Below are 22,006 nucleotides of genomic sequence, written 5' to 3' on the forward strand. Positions count from 1 at the left end.
GCAGAGTCTCTGGTTCTGGGCTATTGGGGTTTTCTTTGCTTTTCTTCGGAGGGGAGAGTCTTTCACTAATACCAAGTCAAAAAAACACACTTTTTATCTTTATATCCACAAGCCCCTTCCCCAGCTCCTCCTAAAGTACTTGGCCTACTGCCAATGGTCACCCATAATCCTGTCAGGGCTCTGTGGCAAGCTCACCTAGAAGTGCCAACGGTTGCCCCCTCACTACCGAGTGTCCCCCAGCTTGTCCCCATCCTGTGCTCAGACACAGGGAGGCTGCTCCATGTGCAAACTCACACTGCAGCCTAGCTGTTCCCAAGGAGGCCACTTGGAGTAAACTCTGCACCCTGTCATACATACCCCCAGTGCAGACCCTGTCCTCCAATCAGGACCTCCCAGGGAGCTTGAAGCCTATGCCCTGACCCTGTCCTCCAATCAGGACCCCCCAGGGAGCTTAAAGCCTGTGCCCTCACTATGGAGCTGGGCAAAAAGCCCCCAAACTCAGAGCTAGCAGTTGGCACACAGAGACAGACACAGACCCTCTGTGTTTACACTTTATTTCATGGTGTTTGACGGATGCACTGGAGTTAGTAACAAGACACCATGCAGCTCCCTCCCGCCTCCCTTTCCCCCAGCAGAGGGGCCAGGCTGCCACCCCACCAGCCTTCAATGGCCTTCCACAGCTTGCATGGAGGGGATGGTAGGATGGATGCTGCAGTTTAAGGCATTTCTAGCTCCACTGCCATGTCTGCCGCACCTGCATCTGCCCTTTGGCCTTGGTCAGATATCAGGCTATCCCCGGTCACACTCAATGAGGACAGCCTCCCTCACACCTGGTTGGCAACCTGTACTACTGTGGGGCCAGGACAGAAGGAGAAAAGGTGTGACCTTTGTGCATTAAATGAGACCAGTGTTTGAAGAACATGGTTGGTGGTCAGGCCCAGACACCCACCCGAGGGAAGGAGGGTGGCTGCCCACGCAGCAGGCCGCATCAAACAGTGGTCCACTCCCTCAGGAGCTCCTCACTGGGCCTGGAGTGTGGGGAAGGGGTCTACATCCAGGGTGGATGGGCAGGGCCAGTGAGGTGCCCTAGGTGGGCCTGGCCCTGGCCTTTGTCCCCTAGCACCTGGGAGTTAGCAGACACACTTGGGGTATAGGACATGGGCCCAAAAGTAACATTATTTCTAGGTCACAGTATTGGCAGAGGGGCCTAGGGTCCTGGCTAGCCCAGGCGAGGCTCGCCCACAGCAAGAGGAGTGTAAGTGGGAACCAGGAGGCCCTGGGGCTTGCTCGGAGGAAGGCCCCACTGAAGCCTGCAGCTCCCCCACTCTGGGACATGGACCTTATCCAGCAGAACATGGTGACATGGGAAGCAGGAATACAAGGGACCAACAGAGGTGGACACACTGGGGACACACAGTGCAAGGGGCTGCTTGTGCTGCCCTGAGGCAGAGAGGCTGGTCCTGAGGCTGCGTATGGACCCTGCGAGTCTCTGGCACCACATGTCTCTGCAGCACAGCTACCTGGACAGGAAGAAGGCCAGGCCAGCAGTCCCTCTGGCCAACACACTGGCAAGGAAATCATATCGAAGAGCAACAAGTTTACAAAAATAGAAAATAATTACAGCAGGGTGGGTGGGTCTTGGTTGCTGGTCACGGGGCAGGGCAGGGCCGCAGCTCTGGCTTGGTGACTGCATCTTCCAGTAGGTGCAGTGGGTGCCCGCTCACCACCACGTCCCGTAGGCAGCCCACGAAGCCTGTGCTATAGGCCTTGGGCAGGGCCTGGCCCATGGGCAGCTTCTGCAGGCCCCCTGCAAGACAGACAGGGAAGTCACTCAGCTGCAATTCAGCATGGTAGTGGGCAAGGGCCACTGCTGCTTGGGAACAGTGACCAGCAGGTGTGTCCACGCATGCACTTTCCCCTGGCCTGAAGGCCACGGCCCTGCCCCAGCCAGTCACTTTTGTCCCGATAGGCCGACTCAGGACAGTCTGCCTCAGACATCCTGACACGGCTGGTTCCCTTCCCTGGCGTCCCCCAAACACTCACCGAGCCACAGGGCTCCATCTGTGTCCAGCTGTGTGGAGCCCAGTGGGGAGGAGCCAGTCACAGGGGCTTCATTGCCCACCTGAAGAGACCCTTCCCTCTGCTCCCTGAGGGTACAAGATGGTCAGTGCCCTGCCCACCCCAACACTTCAGCCCCTGTCCATGTCCCACACCACGAAGGTGCCACATCCTGGAAACCACATCAGGAGTTATTCCTAGGGTCCGGGATGGTGGCAACAAGTCCCCTGCCATAAATGCTTCCCTCACACCTTGTCCTTCCCTCCTTCCTCTCATTCCTAGTGACTGTCAGGCAGGTGGCTGGTGACCGCGAGTGACCACAGACGTGACCTGGCAGTTAAGTCTAGGTGCTGCCCACTGTGTCTGCCGTGAGCTGCTCACCTGTGAGCCCGGACCCGCAGCCAGCGATTGGTGTTGACCCTCACAGTGGAGCGCAGTACCACCGGCTGGGAGCCCAGGTCATAGCTCAGCTGCAGGTGCCCGTCCACAATGGCTAGCGCCACGTAGTCTGCACGCTCCGTGGCCTTGCCACTCCACAGCACCAGCCCCTGAGTGGCCTCGGTGCGCAGGCTCAGTTCAAAGTGGTTGCTCTGCAGTGCCTTCTCGCTGTGGGGGGGTGGGGGGAGTCAGGTCTTCCAGAAGGCAGCCGGAAATGGGGTGGGGAGGCAGGAGGGCTGGAGCTGGCAATGGCACCCAGGGCAGCTACATGGGCAAGGGCAGCAGCAGCGGGGCAGGAGAGGCAGACAGATGAAGGAACAGAGTGGCAGAAAAATGAAGACAGAGATGAAGACAACAGGCAGGCACACTGCGGGATGAGGCCTGGCTGGGGTCTCAGGCACGGCCAGTGCTCACCTGTGAAGGGCCCCGGAATCCGGAGTTTCCGGGCTTAGAAGCAGGAAGAGAGGGAAGCAGTGAGGAGGGCAGATAGCTGAAGTCCCCTTTTCCACACTGGCAAGCATCCACTGAGCCATGCATGACACTGGCTACCACTGACCCATACCCAAGAGAGCCTTGGCAGGGACACATGTGCAACAAGTGTGCAGAGCTGGGAGCACTGCCCAGCAGGGTATAGAGGACATGGGATGGAGCATGGTGACACAGATGGAGATGCAGGGCTCATCTGCCAAGCAGCAGCCCTGGTTGTCCGACACACATGTTTGTACAGAAACACACACAAGAACACACACATGTACACATGTACACGCTCATACGTCTTACACACACCTCTATTCACATGCAACATGTGGGCATATGCACACATGTGCATGTACATTCACAGCAGATGTGCACACAGCACATACTCACATGGAAATTTGCACATAAATACACAGCACACGTGCACTGGCACTAGTGCTGTGGGGGGATGTTATGGGGGGTGATGCAAGCAGCCCTTGGCATGGGTCCTTGAAGGGGGTAGTCCCCACTTCCAAGGTGGGGGCTGAGCCTTGCACAGCACAAACAGGCCCAACACCCACCCTCCACCCAGGACAGGAAGCTCTGCTCTTGGTGGAACTCAGGATGGTGCAGCCAGGCAGGGGGCATATGACGGACAGAGAGCATGTTGTGTACGGGGGCCAGAGGCTACTTACACTGGGATCTCATTGGCCAGTTCGCTTGGAAACAAAGAGACAGAGACAGTGAGAAGGAAGGAGGGCAGAGGTGGGGCGGGCACTGGACCTGGCCTCCTGGTACAGATCCGGCAGTATGTGTGGGTCTGGCATTCTGCCCTGCTCTGCTGGCGTGCACAGACAGACAAGACCAGACAGACTGCAGAAGGTGGAGGGGTGCCTGGCTCCCAGAGGTGTATTACCTCTCCCTCACAGCATTGAGGTACTCGATGTAGGTCTGCCCATCAAAGGCCAGTGTGTCCAGGTCCCCCGCTGACTTCTCAACCAGCCCTGAGAGACAGGCAGTCACATAGGCCCCAGGCAACCCTGGGGCCCCACCTGGCCTTAGCCATGTGCTGCTAGAGCTCACCTTTCTCACAGTGCGGCCCTGAGAAGCCTGTGGGACACAGGCACTCGTAGGAAGCTTCCCGTGGGAGACATGAGGCTCCATTGAGACAGGGGTGGCCCAAGGCTTGCATGCAAGGATGGTCTGCAAAGGGTGAGATGCCCACTGCCCGCAGCACATGCTCCCGGGTCAGCAACTGGCGGCCTCCCAGGGAGACCTGTAGAGTGCAGAAGAGCCTTAGTGCCCCAGCACAGGACCCTCACCAGAGGTACTTCCTGTACTTCAACCCCAACAGCCCTGAAGGTGGGTCCCACCCTATTCCTCATACCAGCTGGATGGCACCGTCAAAGCCAGAGGACACTACAGCTGCCCGGGCCAACTTGCTGAAATCAGGGGCGCCCCCCACATACAGTGGCTCCTTCAGGTTGAGCACGGTGTGTGGCACCTGTAGGAGGGACTGGGTGAGGGGCTGTGGAGCCCAGCAGGCACAGACAGGCCAAGTGCACACCAGGGTGCCCATAGCCAGATGCACTCCCTAGGAGGCGGTGTCAGTCACAGAGAGACGGAGACGCAAGAGTTAGTGGGAAGTGACTACTCTAGGTGGGTAAGGAGACAATGGTGGGTAAGAGGCAGACAGTACCTTGCGGGATTTCTGACATCCGGAGAGCGGGTGGGGGTGCAGAGCAAGAGCCAGAGAGCAGTGAGGGCAGAGAGAAGACAGACGGAGGCCCAGCACAGACAAGAGAAAACAGTATCGTGAGAGCCGGCTACAGGATGCCCAGTCCTGGGAGAAGGAAGGGGTGCCAGGCAGGATGGGCAGAGGACACAGCCCCCTCCTTACTCTTAGACACTCACCGGGGACTCCCCCAGCACACGGGGCCCATCACCCACACGCATTGCACCCTTGCGGCCGTTTCGCTCCAGTGAGACCTTTGTCCAGATGCCTATGGCTACTGGCTCCTTGCTCCTGTGGGGACAGTGCTGTGGGCAGGCTCTGGGCTCTGGTGGCCCGGGGCAGTGACACCACTATGCGCCCCCAGTCATGTCTCCACCAGGGACAGTCCAGCATCTGCAGCCCACCCACACCTGCTCACCTGATGACTGCAGCCCCCTTGCCCAGATCGTAACGGAATTCTAGATGCCAGTCACGCAGGGCCAGTGACACAAAGTCCCCCCTGCCATCTGTCTTCTGTCCATTGTAGAGGAGCAAGCCACTGGGGCCACGGGCTAGGAACACAACCTCCAGCACCATCTTCTCCCTGGAGTCACACAGGGTTGTGGGAGTATCCCAATGTCCCCTCCCCAAACAGGCTTGATGTAGCCCCTCTGCCAAGGCCCTCTCCCCACATCTACTGACCCTACGTCTCGTTCAAAGGTGTGCAGGCCCTTCAGCTCCAGGTAAGAGAAGCCACTGAAATCAGCCAGGAAGGGCTGGGAGCCATGTTCCCCCTCCGACACTATGGAGAGCCAGATTAGGGGGATGTCTCAGGAGTGCAAGTGCTGACACTTGGGGTCTCCTGCATCCCCACTGCCCCACAGCCCTAGGCCTAATTCAAGTCTGGTACCAGTCTAAGTCCCAATTTCCATGCGACTGAAAAACTGAATCACAACTCAACCCAAACATTTGACCCTAATACCTCACACTGCCCCCTGTGGCCCCTACCTATCTGGCACAGGGGACCTCCACGCCCAAGAGGGCACTCGCACTTAGGGCCTCCCTCAGGTAGTACATGGCAAGGAGCTGCTCCATGGCAGGGATTTGGCTGGCAGGGGTTCTTCTTGCTGACACAGGTCGGACCTGAAGGGGGAATGATGATAGGACCAAGAGGTGTAAGACCCTGCCTGAGACACTTGATTTCTACTCCCAGCACCTGGCCCAAGCCCTCTCTCACCAAAACGGCCAGGTGGGCACTGACAGTGGAACATGCCAGCTTCGAGCGCCTGGCATGGCACTCCACTGCTACAGGGGTTGGGCATGCAGGGGTCATCCCCACACTCGCTCACACCAGAGCTCTGAGCCACAGCTCCCTGCCAGCTGCCCAGCTCCATCCGCTGGTTGTTGATGTCCAGCAAGCGGATGCAGCCCCTCAGGCCAACCCCAACAGAGGTCCGCTCCAGCACCCTGGCATGAGAATAAGATCAGGGGTCAGAGGCAGAGGCCAGAGGTGCCCTCTCTTGCAGCCCATTGCAAACCTGGGGGGTGTCCCATGAGCTGGGGGCAGGGCCACCCCCTAATTCCAGATGCTCACAAGATAGCTATTCCCATAAACAACAAAGTCAGAAGCTGAGATTGAGGGTTAAAGGTCAGCACTGAAGATCACAGTCAGCAGAACTGGAATGCCATCACAAACAGGACAGGGGCAGCACAGGTCATGGCCTGGGGTTGAGGTCAGGATCATAGCCACCCTCCACACCCAGTTAGCATGCACACGGTAGCATGGGCCACAGAGTCAGAGGTCAGCGTGGAGGTGGAGGTCAAGGTCAACGTTGGGGCCTGGGTCCCTCAGCACCACTCCATCCTACTCCTGCTCACACAGCAGCCTGGTCCTCTGGGACGCCACCCACGAAAAGGTCTGTGTCCAGGTTAAGGCCGTCTGTGCCACTGGGGCTCTCGCCCACGACAGGGCTCTCACCATCCACAGAGAGTGTGCCCTGGCGCCAATGTCTTGACAGTTCTAGGCGGTGCCACCGGCCCAGCTCCACAGGCATAGAGCTGGTCAGCACTGCTGGCCCAGAACCTGTGTCAAACCTAGGACAGGAGCAGCGACTCAGGAGATGATCTGGCTGATCATACCAGTTTCCCACGCAGCTTCACCAGGACTGGCCTGGCCCCGCCCCTCCAAAATGCAAGTGATATGCAGCCCCTCCAAAATGCAGCCTCACCCACACCCTGGCTCTGCCCTCCAAACTATAGAAGACCCTGCCTAGCCCACCCTGCCCTACCTATGCCTTAGAGCTAACAGATCCCACCCACACCACGGCTCCGCTCACCCTGTCCCCACCCCCATGAGCTGGTGGACCCCCACCCAGCCCACCTGAGCTGCACCCGCCCACCCTGTAGAGTCAGTGCCAGGAAGTCTTTGCCGTGATTGTTGCCATTGTAGAGCAGCAGCCCCTGCAGCTCCAGAGTCCGGAATTCCAGTGCCAGGCGCAGTGTGTGGTAGGCGCGGAGGGTGGGAAAGGCCAGGAAGGATTGGCCCTTGAAGGCAGGCACGGAGGGGCGCAGCACTGTAGGGGGTGAGGAAGCCAGCTAAAGAGGGCACCCAGTGGCTCCACAGCCCAGGTGCCCCTGCTAACTCTGTGCCTGTCCCCTGTGCTGCCCACTCTCACCCTCCTCGCAGATGGTACCACCCCTGCCCACTGGGCAGCTGCAAGTGAAGCTTTGGCCAGAGTCCTGGTCCTGGCAGGTGCCCCCGTGGAGGCAGGGCTGGGAGGCACAGGGCCTCAGAGGCTGCTGGGGCACTGGGGGAATGGGCCAATGTCCTGCCATGCGGCTGGGGGCCGTGGTGGGTGGTCGGTGTGTGGTGGGGGGTGCTGTGGTCTTGCCAGTAGGTCGGCTGGTGTGACTGGGGTAGGCCCGAGGGGTTACAGCAGAGGAGCGTGGTTGTCCTGCAGTGGTGGCTCTGGCCGTGGCCACTGCAGCCGTGGCTCCCGTGGCGGCTCCGGTGAAGAAGGCTGGAAACCAGTCTGTGGGGTAGGTAGCTGTCAGGGCCTGCAGGGGCAGGGCACAGGGAAAGGGGACCAACCCATCCTTGCTCTCAGAGTGCTCACCGAAGTCCATGAATCGTATGTGTTCCTGCAGAGGCCTCCTCACCACCAGGGCCCGGCGCCTGGATGCCTGGATCTGCCGGAGGAGGGCCCGGCCCACATCGGGAGCCCTGAAGGCTGTGGCTGAGGCAGAGGGGACACTGAGCATGGCCTGGCCCCTGTGGCCCATACCCATCATCTCTTGGGAGGGACCTGGGCTGGTGGACTCACTGGGGTCAAAGTGCACATCTACAATCGCTCGGACCAATCTGCCAGGCCCCAGGTCCCGCAGGCGAACACTCCGGAAGTCCTTCTTGACATCTGAGTTTCGGAACAGGTCATCCAGCTGCCAGGAGGGAAAGGGTGGGGACATGGGGCATCACCCAAATGGGAACTGGCCCTGGGCCATCCGGTACCTGCCCTGGGACTCCCGCAGTTCTGTCCGAGGAGCTGCCTCACACTCACTGAGCTCTCGATGCTCCGGGCAGTTTCCCCAAACAGCTCCGACTTTGGGTCAGCCATCTCGGGCGTGTAGAACAACTCCTGCCCCTCGACCCCCTCCAGCTCCAACACGCCCTGGAACGCCTTGGTGGCTGTGGGGGAGGGGCAGTGAGGCCCTGCCTGGCATCCCCACCTGTCCTGGGCCAGCCATGGCACAGGTACCCACGGCAAGCCACTTGGGGCACGGGGGCAGGTGGATGTTAGTCAGATGGTCATGAGGTTAGTGGGGACCCCAGGGCAAGGCTGGCGTCAGTTACCAGGTGGACTCCTCGGAGTAGGTGCCCCAGGTTGGCTTGCAAGAAGAGAGATGGTTAGGCAAGGGTCCTGGCACGCACATGTGCTTGGGGGCTTAGACCACACGTGTACATGTGTGTGCTGAATCCCCACACGCATGTGCCGAAGCCACAAGACTACAAACCCAGTACCGACCTGCTGCCAGGGGGTAGGGTGGGGACAGCAGCTAGTGTGTCCACGCTGTTCCTCAAGCTTTGTCCTGCCCCCACTGCCCACTTACCAGGGCAGTTGGAGCTCTCGGCATCCAGCGAGGGGGTCTTGCCATCTGAACAGCAGCCCAAAGGGGAGTTGTAGCAGGAAGCCCTCTCAATGGGTGCCCCAGGGGTCACCATGCTGCTGCCCATGGGGAGCTCAAGTCCTGGAGAGGTAGTATCTGAGCTCAGCCCCAGGTAGTAGCTTCTCTGGGCTCTGCCCCAGTTTCTGGACTCATCCCTGCTTGCCCTTGACTTGCCCTTAGGACCCTAAACTCCTGCTCACTCCACACTGGCTGCCAGGTCCCCAAGCCCTGCTTACCCCCAGAGCCTCCCCCACTGGCCTCCTGGTCCCCGCTGAGCTCCTCGTCAGCACTCCCGTCGGCGCTGCCCGATTCACCGAAGGCCAATGTGGCGAGGCTCGTGGCCGTGGAGGCTGTCATGGGAGGCACGGTTAGCACAGGTCTTGCCGTGGGCCTGGGGAAGCTAGATGTTGTCCGAAGTTGTGATGACGGTGGAGGAGTAGCCTGGCTGTGGGGGACGCTGCTGGGTACCAGGGGAAGGGCACTGGGGGGGGACGGCAGTGCCTCACTCAGAACATGCTCCAGGGGGGTCACAGAGGCAGACATCGGGTGTGTGCCAAGAGCAATGGTGTCTGCAAGGAGAGGGCAGTTAGGGCCTGGAGTCAGGGCAGGGAGCCCTTCCTAGTCAGTTCTGGATGGTGGCTCATGGGCTGTACCCTGGCATGGGCCAAGACTCTGGGTGGAGATGTTCAGGCCCTGGCGGCAGGCGATGGTCTTCAGCTGGCACTCGTTGCCGTATGTGATGCCATCTGACCCACAGACCTGAGGCACAGGATGGGAATGCTCAGGCAAGTCCTCCCTGACCCAACCGCCCTCCACATGCTCTGACCTCACCTTAGTGGCATTGGCCTCTGGGCATGTGAGGGCTGGACAGACACAGCGGGCAGAACCAGCTTCCTCCATGCAGGAGGCTCCAAACTCACAGTGCATCTCCACACAGGTCTTGGGGACCAAGGAGCCTGGGGCAGACACAGGAGACCCCCAGCTCAAGTTGTCCCCCACACAGGGAGCCCCATGTCACCATTGGCCTTTGCCCTCACCTGCTTCACAACCACCAGGGCCCAGGACTTGTCCATCTGGACACTGCCCACACTTGGGCCCAGCCACGCCTGGCTTGCAGGAGCACAGTCCAGTCATCTGCTCACAGTCGTCCCGTACAGCACCCCGGGGGTCACAGCTGCAGGCTGGGAGAGAGGGAAGAGCCTGATGTCTGCATCTGTGCAGGTTTCCCACCTGCTTCAGAGCCCTGGTAGGTGGAGGCCAGGCCAGCGGGGGCTGTCACTCACGAGTGCAGCCACTCAGGTTGTCAGTTACAATGCCACGGAAGTTCCAGAAGCCAGGCTCACAGCGGTCACACTTCAGGCCCCCCACGCCTGGTCGGCAGGAACACTGCCCTGTGGCTGGGTCACAGGTGCCACTGTAGGAGCCATGTGGGTTGCACTGGCAGGTGCCTGCAAGGAGAGGGAGTACAGGTCACAGTGACCGCATAGCTCCACCAGGCCAGGGCTCAGGGCTAGCTTGGCACTCACTGGGGCAGCCAGCCAGGCCCACACCCCGAGCAGCAGTGACATTATCCTGGCAGCAGCCATAGGGGGTCTGGGCACAGTGTGGGAGAACAACAGGTGGCAGCGGTGCCAACGTGGGACCTGTGGGAAGGCACAAGGTTCACACTTTATGCAGTGCTAGCCATACACCCTGGGCCTGGCCACTCTGCCTCAACCTCCCCACACTACCACTACTCAGCTCTCTTGACCTCAACCCCACTAGGGCCCGGGGATCTGAGCTGGGGTTACCACATCAAATACAAGGGCGTATTTGTGAATGTAGGATCCAGAACACACCAAAAACACAGGGACCACTTTCACATAGAATAATACAAAATCACAGACACACAGACCCAAATATATACAACTAAAGCCACACATATACACACACACACATATACACACAAACCTGTCTTTGTAAACTAGCACACATATATGTGGAGATGTATGTATGAGATGTGACAGAAAAATACAGTGAACGTTTTCTAAAAAAATTATTACAGTAAGACACACTGCCATTAATTTCCCTCAAAGTACTCTCCTTTGCTTCAAATAATCTTATCCCACTGTTCTGGCCACTTTGTGAAGCAGTTCTGGAAGTCTTCTTTTGTAAGTTATCTTTAGCTGTGCTGTCCTGGATGCCTCAATGTTCTGAATTGATTCGAAACGTTTACCTTTCATAGTCATTTGACTTTGGGGAAGAACCAGAAATCCCACTGGGCCAGATCTATGAGGTAAATGAGGACACACTCATGTTTTTACAAGCCTGGCTTTCCAGTAGATAGCACTTGGCAGCACAATTCACCATATTTTTAATCACACCTTACAAAGATCTTTCACAAAGGAGGATGTCCAAAACTGCTTCAGAAAGTGGCAAGAGTAGGATAAGTGTGTTCCAAGCAAGGAGGAGTATTCTGAGGGGGGTTCATGACAATGTGTCTTCTATTGTAACACAGTTTTAAAATGTAAATATTCACTATATACTTTGATTGCACATGGCATATGCACATTCATGCACGAACCTCCTAAACCACACACACTTATATACACCTGTGCAGGCATGCATCTGGGTACATGCACAAGCACATTCATGAAGACTACACACAAACCAATAACAGATATAAACGCCTGTACCAGATCACTGTCGTTCTCCACCCTGACAACTACCCAAAGGATGCCCTGCCTATGTTCCTGGCTGTCTCCACTGAGGCTGGCCTGGCACATGTTAACACTTGTTGCACACTTGCCAATAGATACAGTACAATTGTACAATGCGGAATGCACCAAAGGTGCAAAGTTAACAGAACACGTGTCCACAAGCCCAGGAGAGCATACATTCACACTCACACACACACAGGCCACTACACAAATGCACAAGCACATATCCCCACGTGCCCAGGCGCTCCCCGTGCAGGGCCCACTCACTGCGGCAGGCTCCCTGAGCTGCGACATACAGTTCTCGTTGTGATTCACACCTAGCTTTCTTCAGGTCACACTCAGTGCCATAGGTAACTCCATCTGAGCCGCACACCTGGAGGGGGTGGGGGTCAGTGTGGCAGCCTCAGCACTTTCCTCACTGCCCACTTAGAGCTTGGTGTGGGGGTACTCACTGGGCTCCTCAGGACACTCTGGCAGCTGAAGTCACAGACACATGGCCCATCCTCTGAGTCCTCATCCCAGATGCCACCACGCTGCTGGCACAGGTCGCGCTCACACTCGCTTTCCTCCCCAGAGCCAGAGCCTCCTGAGCCGCATTCAGCTATGAAAAAGAAGACCAAGTCACTCACGGACTCCTTCTTGGAGCCTGGTGCCCAGCAGCAGCTCACACTAGCTGCCCCCAAGCCTACCTTGCTCACAGGGCCCTGCCCGGGCCTCCTTGATTTGTATCTGCTGCCGGCAGGCAGCTTCCAGCAGCTCACATGCACTGGGGTAGGTGACACCATCGCTGCCGCACACAGGGCCTGGTGGGGGGTGCTCACAGCGAGGACACACACACTTCCCAGCTGAGCACACTGCCCCAAAGGCACACACTGTGTCCCCACACGTCTCTGTAGAGACAGAGCCAGGCAGGGCTCAGCAGAGCTTGGCTGGAGAGTCCTGGGACCCTGGCCCACCAGGCCCCTATGGCCCCACTTACGGCAGGGTCCAGCCGAGACCACATGCAGGTTGATCTGCTGAGTACAGGCGTGGACATGTAGCTCACATTCGTTGGCATATGTGTATCCATCAGAACCACACACAGGCTGGGCTGAGGCCACACACTCAGAGGGGCACACACAGCGCCCGGTCTCAGCCTCACACAGGGCTCCAAAACGGCACTGCCCACACTGGTCTGCGGAGGGGGCTCAATCACCATGCTGGCGAGAAACCTTATCCTACCCACCAGATCCACTTGCCCACCACTGACCACAGGGTCCTCGGCGGGCCACCCGGATCTCCTGCGCCAGGGCACAGGCCATGGCCTCCAGCTCGCACACGCTGCCATACGTGATGCCATCACTGCCACACACGGGGTCATAGATGCCTGTGCACACCTGTTGGCACTCACATACAGCTTTCCCATTCTTTACAGCACATGTCGCCCCGAACGCACACTGCACCTCATGGCACGGAGATGGGGCCTGGGCTGGGGAAGGACACGGCACTCAGCCCACCTGCCCCCACCCCACTGTGGGCAAAGCCCCCAGCTCCACCCAGCATCCCTCTCCCAGGGTGGGGATGGTGGAGGAAGAGCCAGATGCACAGGACACAGCAGAGAAAGGGACAGACAAGACAGAGGTGGATGGGGACACAGGAGCCTCCTGACTACCCACAGCAGGGCACTGACCCCTGACCACTAGCAGCCCCAGGACACCCATGCACAGGAGGGGCTCTCTCTCCATAGGTGGGAGGAGTCTGCACCCCAGTCACGCCCAGGGCTTCATGGGGGAGGAGGTATCTGTCCACTTGCTCTGAGGACTACAAGGCCAGGCAGCAGCGAGCCACCCCCCCCAGCCATGCCGGGGGCAGACCTCAGGCTGTGGGCTCCTGGCGGGCAGGCGCGGCACCTCATCCTACCAGCAGGTCAGGCTGGAAGACACAAGAGGCGGAGCCGAGAGGGAAGGACCGGAGAAGACAGACGCAGAAAGAGAGACCAGAAAGATGGACAGAGCACTGACCAAGTCAGACAGAGGCAGGCAGGGCCATAGCAGTCTTGGCCCGCACAGGACACGCCTACCACTGCCGGGCTGCCTCTGCCCTCCACTGGCCCCCTCAGATCCCAATGGAGATGCTGGCTAAGGGAGCTGGTAGCTGTGTGTCCCAGGCACATGGGAAGCCCATTGTCACGTCCACTCCTGCCCACCCAGGCTGTCTGTGCCCTTGTGTAGTACAGACTGATGGAGAGGGGGACCAGTGGGCTTACAGTGACCAGCATGGGCAAGTGCAGGCCTGCATTTGTCCCAGAGGTCCCAGGCACCGTCACAGCCTCCCCTCACCCAGAGCAACCGCCCTGGCCCAGAACCCAGGAGGTGTAAGATGAGGGATGAAGATGGTGTGTGATGTCAGGCAAGGGTGGTTCAACATGGGACCAGTGGCTCAGGCCTGGCCCCAGGGTGCTCACCACACAGGCCCTGGTGCTTGGGGGGTATAGCACGCTGCTGCCGACACTCAGCCTGCTGGCGCCAACAATCACTGTCATATGTGTGCCCGTCCTGGGCGCACACGGGCTTGTAGGCCCCATCACAGGTGACACGGTCACAGGAGCAGCGGGGACGGCCACGGCGAGACAGGCACACGGCATTGAACTGGCAAGCCTCAGGGCACTGATCTGTGGGGACCCAATGGGATCAGAGAAACCTGAGCATCGGCCCTATGCCAGAACCAGAGGGAACCCGTGGGCACACAGGTAGTGGTGTGGATATGGTGTGTAGGGGTGGGCAGTCACACATGGCACGGGATTGGGAGCCACGCACCTCGAGGCTGACACTGGCCAGAGCGCACTTTCTGGAGGAGCAGGCCGCGGACGGCCCCCGCACGGCCCATGATGCAGTCATTCTCATAAGTGACCCCGTCATCCCCGCACACAGGGGAGCGCCGGGAAGGGCAGCTGTCTGGCCGCAGAAGCATCTCTGGGCGCCGTGTGCGTGGGTTGACACGACAGATGTAGCTCAAGTCAGCGAGGGCTCCCTGGCACGGGTCTGGGGTGGGAGGGCCAAGGCAGGTCTGTCACCACGTTCACACACGAATGCACAAGAGAAGTGGCATACGCAGGGACAGTGGGCTGCACTCACCACAGGGGCCGTCAAACTTCTTGGAGATGTTTTCCTGGCGTGTACAAGCGTGGCGCAGCAGCTGGCACTCACCAGGGTAATTGGCGCCATCACTGCCACACACAGTGCCCTCTGGGGCCCCGTGGCAGGTCACTGGGCACAGGCATGTGGCTGTCTGCCCATCAGGTGAGCGGGCACAGGTACTGCCGAAGCTGCAGGTCACATTGATGCAGGGGTCCCTGGACCCTGTGGGTGGTAGCATGGGCTAACACACACCCCCCAAGAGAGAGCACACATGCATGCATGCATGCATGAGCATTCACATATGAACACACACACATGTATACACTCACCACAGGGCCCACGGCGAAGCAGACGGATACGCCTTTGCAGGACGCACTGTGCACGCTGTAGCTCACACTCGCTGCTGTAGGTGGAAGCGTCTGAACCACACACAGGTGCCACCACAGCTGGGCAGGCACTCTTCTTGCACACGCAGGAGGCCCGGCCTGGATCTTCTATGCTAGGCTCACACACGGCCCCAAAGCCACACAGCACTCCCCTGCACGCTGCAGTTGGCCAGGAGAAGTGGTCAGAGCAGGGCCTGTGTGAATTCCCACCCCACCAGCACAGCATCTGACTGGCTTGCATACATGCTCACAAGGTTCCCACCAGCTCCAAGACCTTTCCTTCCAGGAGGACCTGCTCCCATCACCCACCTGTACCCTACAACTGCAGAGAGCATGTCTGTGTCCTCACAAAAGGGCAGGGTCCTTAGGGAATCCCCAGTACGGCAAGAGGTGCCCGTGGGCACCTTGACTGTAAGGAGTCTATGTCCCTGTGCTGCTCAGGAGTCCTCTCCTCTATCAATATCAGAGCCCTCACCTGACTACCCCAAACCCAGGTCACCAGCTTCTGGGGCCCCTTCTCGGAAGCAGCCAGGTCCACCACACCTGTCTCCACACCACCCTAACCCTAACCCTCCTCCATCCTCTGCCACGTCTGCTAGGCCCCAGGGGCCCAGTTCTTCCTGAATCATTCGCTCTCCCTCTTGCCCTGCACTGTGCTCTTCTCCACCAAACTGTACTCTCTGAGCACCCCTTATCTTCCCCAGCCCCACAGCCCTATCTGTGCCTCCCATGCCTCCCTAGTCTCAGGCTGTTGGTAGCATCTCTCCCTGAGATCACATGGGCAACTCCCTCAGTGTCTTCCTGAGCCTCCATCTCATCCCACACAGTCACTTTATTTCCTAACGTCCTAGTTCTTCACGCTGCAGAGCAGACCCAATCACAGGCCCGCACAGTAGCAGGAGGGGCCAGTCCTTGGGCCCACACAGAGATACTTAAACCCAGACTCATAGCCGGACAAGGGGGCATACGCTTGTAACCCCAGCACTCAGGAGGCTGAGGCAGGAGAGTGGCTGTGAGTTCGAGACCAGCCGGAACTGCACAACCAGACCCTGCCTCAAAAAAATAAACAAACAAACTCAGCGTCATTCAGGACAGAGCCCAGGATATCCCTGGGCACAGCCCTGGGGTTGAAGGTAGGCTGGCTCCCAGGCCCTACCCAGGTTCATGCACACCCACGGGTGGGGCTGCAGCTGCCTGGAGCTAAGGAACATTTAATGGATCCAATTACCATTACTAAGGCACAGGACCGCAGCCTCCCCTCCCCTTCCCTCCCAGCAAACTCAGGAAATGAAGCAGAATGAAACCCCTCTCCTGAAGAGTGGGGTGCACTGGAGGCTGCAGCCAGCTGTTGCCATGACAGCAGCCCACCCCAGGCTCCTGTTGGCCTGTAGGGCATTTTGGCCTAAATCCCAGAAGGCTGAGTGGAAACCTGGCCCACCTTTTCTACGCTACCATGTTCCCGTCCCCCACTCACTATGCCCCCTCAGATCCTGGGGGCATGCTGTCCCTCACTGTGCCTCAGCATCTCTGTCTGTGAATGGAGACAACAGGACTCATCTCTTGGGACTGTAAGGTTAGATGGTAAAGTACAGGGTACCCAGCCCAAGCACTATTTGGAGCGTGTGCTACAATATAGCGATAGGCCATCACCATAGGCCTTTGTTTTGCTCTGGCTCAAACCAAACTCAAACCATGTCTGCCTGTAGACCCTCTTCATGACTGGCTGTCATCTTCCTCTCTCCCGTGGGACCCCTCTGTGACTCAACCCTCTGCCCCCAAGCCAAAGCAGTAAACACTTGTGGATGCTCTTGGGCTTTGGCTGCACCTGTTGAAGTCTCCCCAAGGATCGTGGACTATGGCCTCGCTACACCCAGGCTCATCTGCCTGCTGTTACGCCTGGGCTGTAGGCTCAGTTGTCTCTCTACCTGGTCGCCCTGGGCCCGCCAGACCTCTCCCAAGGCCTGACCTCAAAGCCAGGGACTGCTGCACCTGGGTGCACATTGTTAACCACCCACAGAACCCCTCACTTTCTCCCATGCTCAGGTCATTAGGCTTGGTGAGGAGCTGCTCCTTCCTGTGTACCTGGAGCCTTCACGATGGCTGTGAACTGCCTCCTTTCCCTAGGGACTAGAAGGTCACAGAAGCTCAACATAAGTTTCTCAATTGAACATAAGGACAGGCATAGGCAGAAACCACCTACAGACGGTGTACACAGGCACTACACACAGGCAACACAGAGCCTGTCATGGCAGCAACACCCTGCACGAGTCTGATGCCTTCCTCAAGTGCACTGGGCAGAAGAGGGAGGCCCTCACACAAAGTCACACAGCTAGTGAATAGCACAGCTGGCCTTAGCCATCTCCCGTGCACCTGGTCTTTGCCAATACCCCCGCTCATAAATGCAGGTGGCTCCGGGGTACCTTTCAGCCCTGGACCTCCAGTGTGTCACCTCTGGGGCCCTGCCATGCCTGCCTGATCAGCTCTGCACGACCGCTTCCGCTGGGCCTGAATTCTTTGCAGCATCGGAGGCGGCATCAGCTTTTTATAGCCACCGTTTGCAGTGGGTATATTTAACTTTCCTCCTGGTCTCGGGCTTGGGGGATGGAATAGATGCCCCAAACCCTACTTGTGTCAAGGTATGAGGGCCTCTGTGTACAGTGATGGCCATGGCCAGTGTCCATCAGCAGGCAAAAGCCGGCTGGGTGTAGGCAAGGGAGCGATGTGTGCAGCTGGGGGAGGGCAGACTGTCAGGGGAGAGGGATGCTCCACCAAGAGACTGAGGATGTTGAGAGGGGGTAGTGTCCTCCCATCTCAGCCAAGCCAGTGCCATGCCTTCTGCCCAAGGGCTATGGACACTCAGTACCCAGCCCCAGGCCCCAGCCAAGCCCCAGCCCAGACTGGTCTCACAGCCTGTACCAGTGGGTGAGCTTGGCCCTTCCTGTAAAATGTGAGGACTGCTGGGCATGTTGGTGCATGCCTGTAATTCCAGCACCTGGGAGGTTGAAGCAGGAGGATTGCTGCAAATTCAAGGCCAACCTGAACTACATAGCATGACCCTATCTCAAAAAGAAGTACTGGCTGTTCTGGGCCATGCCCTCCTGTCCCCAAATCCAGGAGAGGGACAGCAGTCTAAGACAAGCTGGCTGCCCATTTAGTCACATACTCTGCCAGCCACTGGTTCCTGTAGCTCTTGCAAATTCCTCAAACCACGTATTACACAGTGGTGACATGCTCCCTTGACCCAAAGGGCTCTTGTATCTCAGGAAAGGGGAAAGCAACCCCTATCACAGGCTCCCCTCCCCACATTCCAGGTGGGGCTTGGCATGCTGAGGCCTTCATGGTCTCATGGGAGCAGCCTGATGAGGGCCATGCCACATCCTCTAGCCACCCTGACACACACTGCCAAGAGCCAGGAAGTGACACGGACTATGGAAGCTAGGGGTGCATTCTGGGAGAACCCAGGGCTCTATTCCCAGAGACTCACAGTCACTACAACAGCATTCTTCCATTTTCTCCCTATCCATGTCTTGGTCAGGACAAAGCCACAGCTCTGCCCTATATGCAGACAGCTCTGGACTTGCACGTCTGTGGACCTGGACAGGTACCCTTTCCACAGGACTCAGAGCTTGGGTGGAAACAGAATGAACCTGGAGCTCCTGCTCCCTGCTGAAGGACCAGGCTGGGTGAGGGGCTGTGAGGCCCTTGTCCTCTGAGCCTGCAGCACCAGCTTCCTGTCCCTGACATTAGCATAATTACACAGGCCCACACACCAGCACCTCACTGGGAGGCTTAACCACATGCCACAAAGCAGTCACAAAGGCCAACCTGCTCCAGCCATTACTTTCACCCTCCCCACTCCAGCCTGCACAGACCCAGGTCCAGAAGGCCCTCCTCAGACAGCTGTCTCTGGTCCAGCTGAGCCCTTCCCTGCCCTGCCCTGCCCCCACCAGTCTTTCTTCTGTGCTGTTTCCAGCTGCTGTCCAGCCCCACCTCTTCCTGATCCAAGACAAGGACGACAAAAGAGAAGAAGCCCCCACCATGGCCAAACCCTGACCCCACTGCCCCTGCACCTCACAGCCACTGTCCAACATCACCTCACCACTGTGGGTGTCAAGACTTTTCCCATTATGGAGGCTGAGGCCCACAGGAGTTAGGGCCCTTGCTCGTGTGCACTGGCCAGAGGCTGAGACAGAGGCCCTGGCACTGCCCGCCCTGTGGACTCTTCAGACACCCCTAGAGCACCACACAGCAGCACAGCCCAATCCCAAGGGGCCCTGCCCACTGGGTGCCCCCACTCACCATCAGGAGGCATCAGAGGGGCTGGCGTGAAGTGGGTCCCAAGTTTGTCTGGAAAAGATAATCTCAAGTCAGACAGCCTGCAGTCTCCTCGTCCCACTCTTCTGCCCACCCTACCCCTTTCCCAGAGATCCAGGCTGGAAAGCTGAGGTGCCTAGCCCCAATCCCCACAGACTGGCAGAGGCCTTGGATGATGAAGACAGTAGCCCATGCGCCTTTGCCCTTCAAGTGGCATGGTCCTGGCCTGGCACCTGTTTGCGTGCAGCAGGAGTCAAGCAGCCACCTGCTTCCCCAGAGGAATCCAGCCCCAGGCCCTGTCTCTGCACCACCCCCTTTCTGGTTCGGACACCAATAAGATACGCAGAACTGCAGTAAGTTGTTTCTGCCCAGCAGGATGAGGCTCAGCTCAGCCCTTTGAGGGGCCCAAAAGAGCCCCAGAAATGGCCCATCCTATACGAGCCATCAAGGACCCTGACCTTGCCGTGAGCTGCCTACCCTGGAAACCTCGACAGCTGAGAAGCAGGGCTTGGCCAGCAAAAGCAGAGCCCCTGGGCCACACCCACACAGCCACACCCAGCAGCCACGTACAGTTGCTGAGGAAGAGCAGCACAGCGAAGCCCAGCACGGAGGTGGCCAGCAGGATGAGGCAGGCATTGCAAGGGATCATGAAGTACCGCACCAGCACGGAGACACCCGGCTGCGGCCCGGGTCGGCGCTCCAGCAGCAGTGGTGGCATGGCCCGGCTCTGCCTGCTCTGCTGTGTGGGTCCTCACGGAGCGCCCTTAGTCCTCAATAGGGCTACTCCACCCATACTGGGTCCTGGGGCAGCGCCACTCTCAAAGTTCCACCCCAGCCCCAGCCTGGGAGGCTCCAGGCCCTCTCCAGCCCTCCACTCGCATCCCCGGAGGTGTGCAGAATTGTCCGCGGGTAGAAATCCCCAAGGTGGGCTCGGAGACAGACGGAGGAGGACGCAGGGCTGTGCCACCCCGGCCAGCCGACACCAGCTGGCTCCTTCCCCACCCCGGACAGAGCTTGGCGCTGGAGCAGCGGCGGGACTCGGGAGCAGGGCCTGGCGGCGCGCGCCTGGCAAACGGGAGCGCGGTGGAGCGCGGGCGGTGCGGCGCGCGGAGAAGAAAGGCGGCAGCAGAGGCACCCCGCCCCGAAGCAGCTCCTCGCCCTCCCCAGGCCGGTGAGTGAGGGGCCGGAGTGGAGAGGCAGGCGGGGAGCATAGACAAAGGAAGGCGCCTCAGGGGACCCCGACGCCCGCTGGGAGTCGAGTTCAGAGCGCAAAGAAAGGACGAGCAGGAGAGGGAGAGGCCGAAGACCAAGTGACACAAAAGGGACAGCGTTGGGAGGGGCAAGGGGCTGGGTGTAGGTGCTGGGGTCTGGGTCCCAAGCCATGCTGAGCTAGAGGGCTGCAGATACTGGGCCGGTGGCGGGGCTGCGCGTGGGCTAGGCCGGGGATCTTCACCTCATCCTGCAGCTGGGCTAGGGCCGGGTGGGGCTGAGGCTTCTGAGTCACCATAGGGGCTCAGGTCTGCACAAAGGACCGGGTTTTGGGGTTCTGTATGTCTGCATTTGTCATTGTATTTCTGCTGCTGCTTGCTGTAGTCCCAGGTGGGGATCCAAGGGCCAAGTAGGTATAGTACAAGCTGTCGAGTGCAGGCAAGGTGATAGGTCCAGAAACTGCCTCGCCCGCCTCCCCCAACACTCAAAACTACCAGTGCACCCTCTGCTGCCTTCCAGAGGTGAGCAAACATGCAATTGAGTCACATGCAAATAACTGCCAGAACTCCCACTGAGGTCCCATGGGCGTGGCACGCCCCCAGGAGGCCACCCTGGGAACTCAAGAGTCGCCACACCCCTGGGGGCCAGCTTCAAGCCTGGGTGAGATCTCCCTTTGCCTGGCCCTGCCTGGATCCAGCTCCCTGCAACCTTGGGTATCCCATTCTGCCTCCACCATCCCCACGTCCACCCTCCATGGCCGGCGTCACCACGTGATCATCTCTACAGCCAACACCAGCAACACCCCACCTTCACTACCTGCAGTCTTTTTCTCTTTGCAGTTCCCCCTCCCGCAGTACTGATAAGTGAACCTAGGGCTTTCACACTAAACTATACCATAATCCCTAACTCATTTATTTCGAGACAGGATCTAACTAAATTACTAAATTGCACAGGCTGGGCTGGATCTTGTGATCCTCCTGCCTCAGCCTCAGAGTGCTGGAATGACAGGATTATGTCAACACATCCCGCTTACCTGTAGTCCTTTAGAAACCTCAGTGCCACCACACCTCCCACTGGCCCTGCTCCTCTGTGCCTCTCCTGCCCAGGAATGGCATGTCCTCCCTACATATGGGTTCTCTTCTCCTTTAGGCCAGGTTACTCTTCCAGGACTCCTCCAGACAGCACGCAGAGCGCTCAGCCCAGCTGCAGTCACACAGCCCTACCAGGTGCACGTGTTCACCTGTCACTCCCTGGCATCTTTTCAGTCTGCTCTGGGAAGGAAGCACTACTACACTCTGTTCCTAGAATTACTAGAATCACTAGCCAAGTCTCTGGGACCCAGGGCCCTACACACCGGCCACAAACACCCCCATGGCCTCCAGCTGACCCTCCCAAGGTCCCTCCATCCCATAGGCTGCCCCCAACCTGCCCAGGCAACTCCTCCACCCCAGC

General features: G+C 58.8%; 2 protein-coding genes across 2 annotated transcripts in view; one reads left to right on the plus strand and one right to left on the minus strand.

Moving 5' to 3' along the window:
• Positions 1 to 538: 538 nt before the first annotated feature.
• Agrn (agrin) overlaps positions 539 to 22,006 on the minus strand; it is a gene marked incomplete at its 5' end in the record, with an annotated part of 30,892 nt that continues 9,424 nt past the window's right edge. The window contains 34 exon segments of the mRNA XM_013504201.1: positions 539 to 1,807; positions 2,044 to 2,147; positions 2,440 to 2,664; positions 3,869 to 3,956; positions 4,036 to 4,228; positions 4,340 to 4,456; positions 4,867 to 4,978; positions 5,106 to 5,270; positions 5,369 to 5,468; positions 5,675 to 5,809; positions 5,904 to 6,133; positions 6,545 to 6,760; positions 7,047 to 7,239; positions 7,342 to 7,698; positions 7,783 to 7,902; positions 7,990 to 8,104; positions 8,224 to 8,351; positions 8,774 to 8,911; positions 9,067 to 9,399; positions 9,484 to 9,589; positions 9,662 to 9,786; positions 9,868 to 10,011; positions 10,114 to 10,278; positions 10,357 to 10,473; positions 11,797 to 11,902; positions 11,982 to 12,130; positions 12,219 to 12,419; positions 12,509 to 12,703; positions 12,779 to 12,997; positions 13,973 to 14,179; positions 14,325 to 14,549; positions 14,643 to 14,867; positions 14,975 to 15,190; positions 19,331 to 19,378. Of these exon segments, the coding sequence (XP_013359655.1) occupies positions 1,650 to 1,807; positions 2,044 to 2,147; positions 2,440 to 2,664; positions 3,869 to 3,956; positions 4,036 to 4,228; positions 4,340 to 4,456; positions 4,867 to 4,978; positions 5,106 to 5,270; positions 5,369 to 5,468; positions 5,675 to 5,809; positions 5,904 to 6,133; positions 6,545 to 6,760; positions 7,047 to 7,239; positions 7,342 to 7,698; positions 7,783 to 7,902; positions 7,990 to 8,104; positions 8,224 to 8,351; positions 8,774 to 8,911; positions 9,067 to 9,399; positions 9,484 to 9,589; positions 9,662 to 9,786; positions 9,868 to 10,011; positions 10,114 to 10,278; positions 10,357 to 10,473; positions 11,797 to 11,902; positions 11,982 to 12,130; positions 12,219 to 12,419; positions 12,509 to 12,703; positions 12,779 to 12,997; positions 13,973 to 14,179; positions 14,325 to 14,549; positions 14,643 to 14,867; positions 14,975 to 15,190; positions 19,331 to 19,378 (5,675 nt within the window).
• On the plus strand, positions 19,414 to 21,517 carry LOC106146604. Its single transcript, XM_013504202.1, has 2 exons — positions 19,414 to 20,516; positions 21,074 to 21,517. Exons 1-2 carry the CDS (start codon positions 19,768 to 19,770, stop codon positions 21,093 to 21,095), a joined length of 771 nt encoding a protein of 256 aa, XP_013359656.1. The 5' UTR covers positions 19,414 to 19,767; the 3' UTR covers positions 21,096 to 21,517.

This window comes from Chinchilla lanigera, unplaced genomic scaffold (genome assembly GCF_000276665.1).
Source record: "Chinchilla lanigera isolate Chin_1 unplaced genomic scaffold, ChiLan1.0 scaffold00085, whole genome shotgun sequence".
Classification (NCBI taxonomy): Eukaryota; Metazoa; Chordata; class Mammalia; order Rodentia; family Chinchillidae; genus Chinchilla; species Chinchilla lanigera.

Excerpts from the sequence above, each read along its gene's own strand:
- LOC106146604 (XM_013504202.1), top strand. The coding sequence starts at position 19,768 with ATGGCCCATCCTATACGAGCCATCAAGGACCCTGACCTTGCCGTGAGC. Across the intron at positions 20,517-21,073 it reads TCCTCGCCCTCCCCAGGCCG|AGGTGAGCAAACATGCAATT; the intron begins GTGAGTGAGGGG and ends GCTGCCTTCCAG.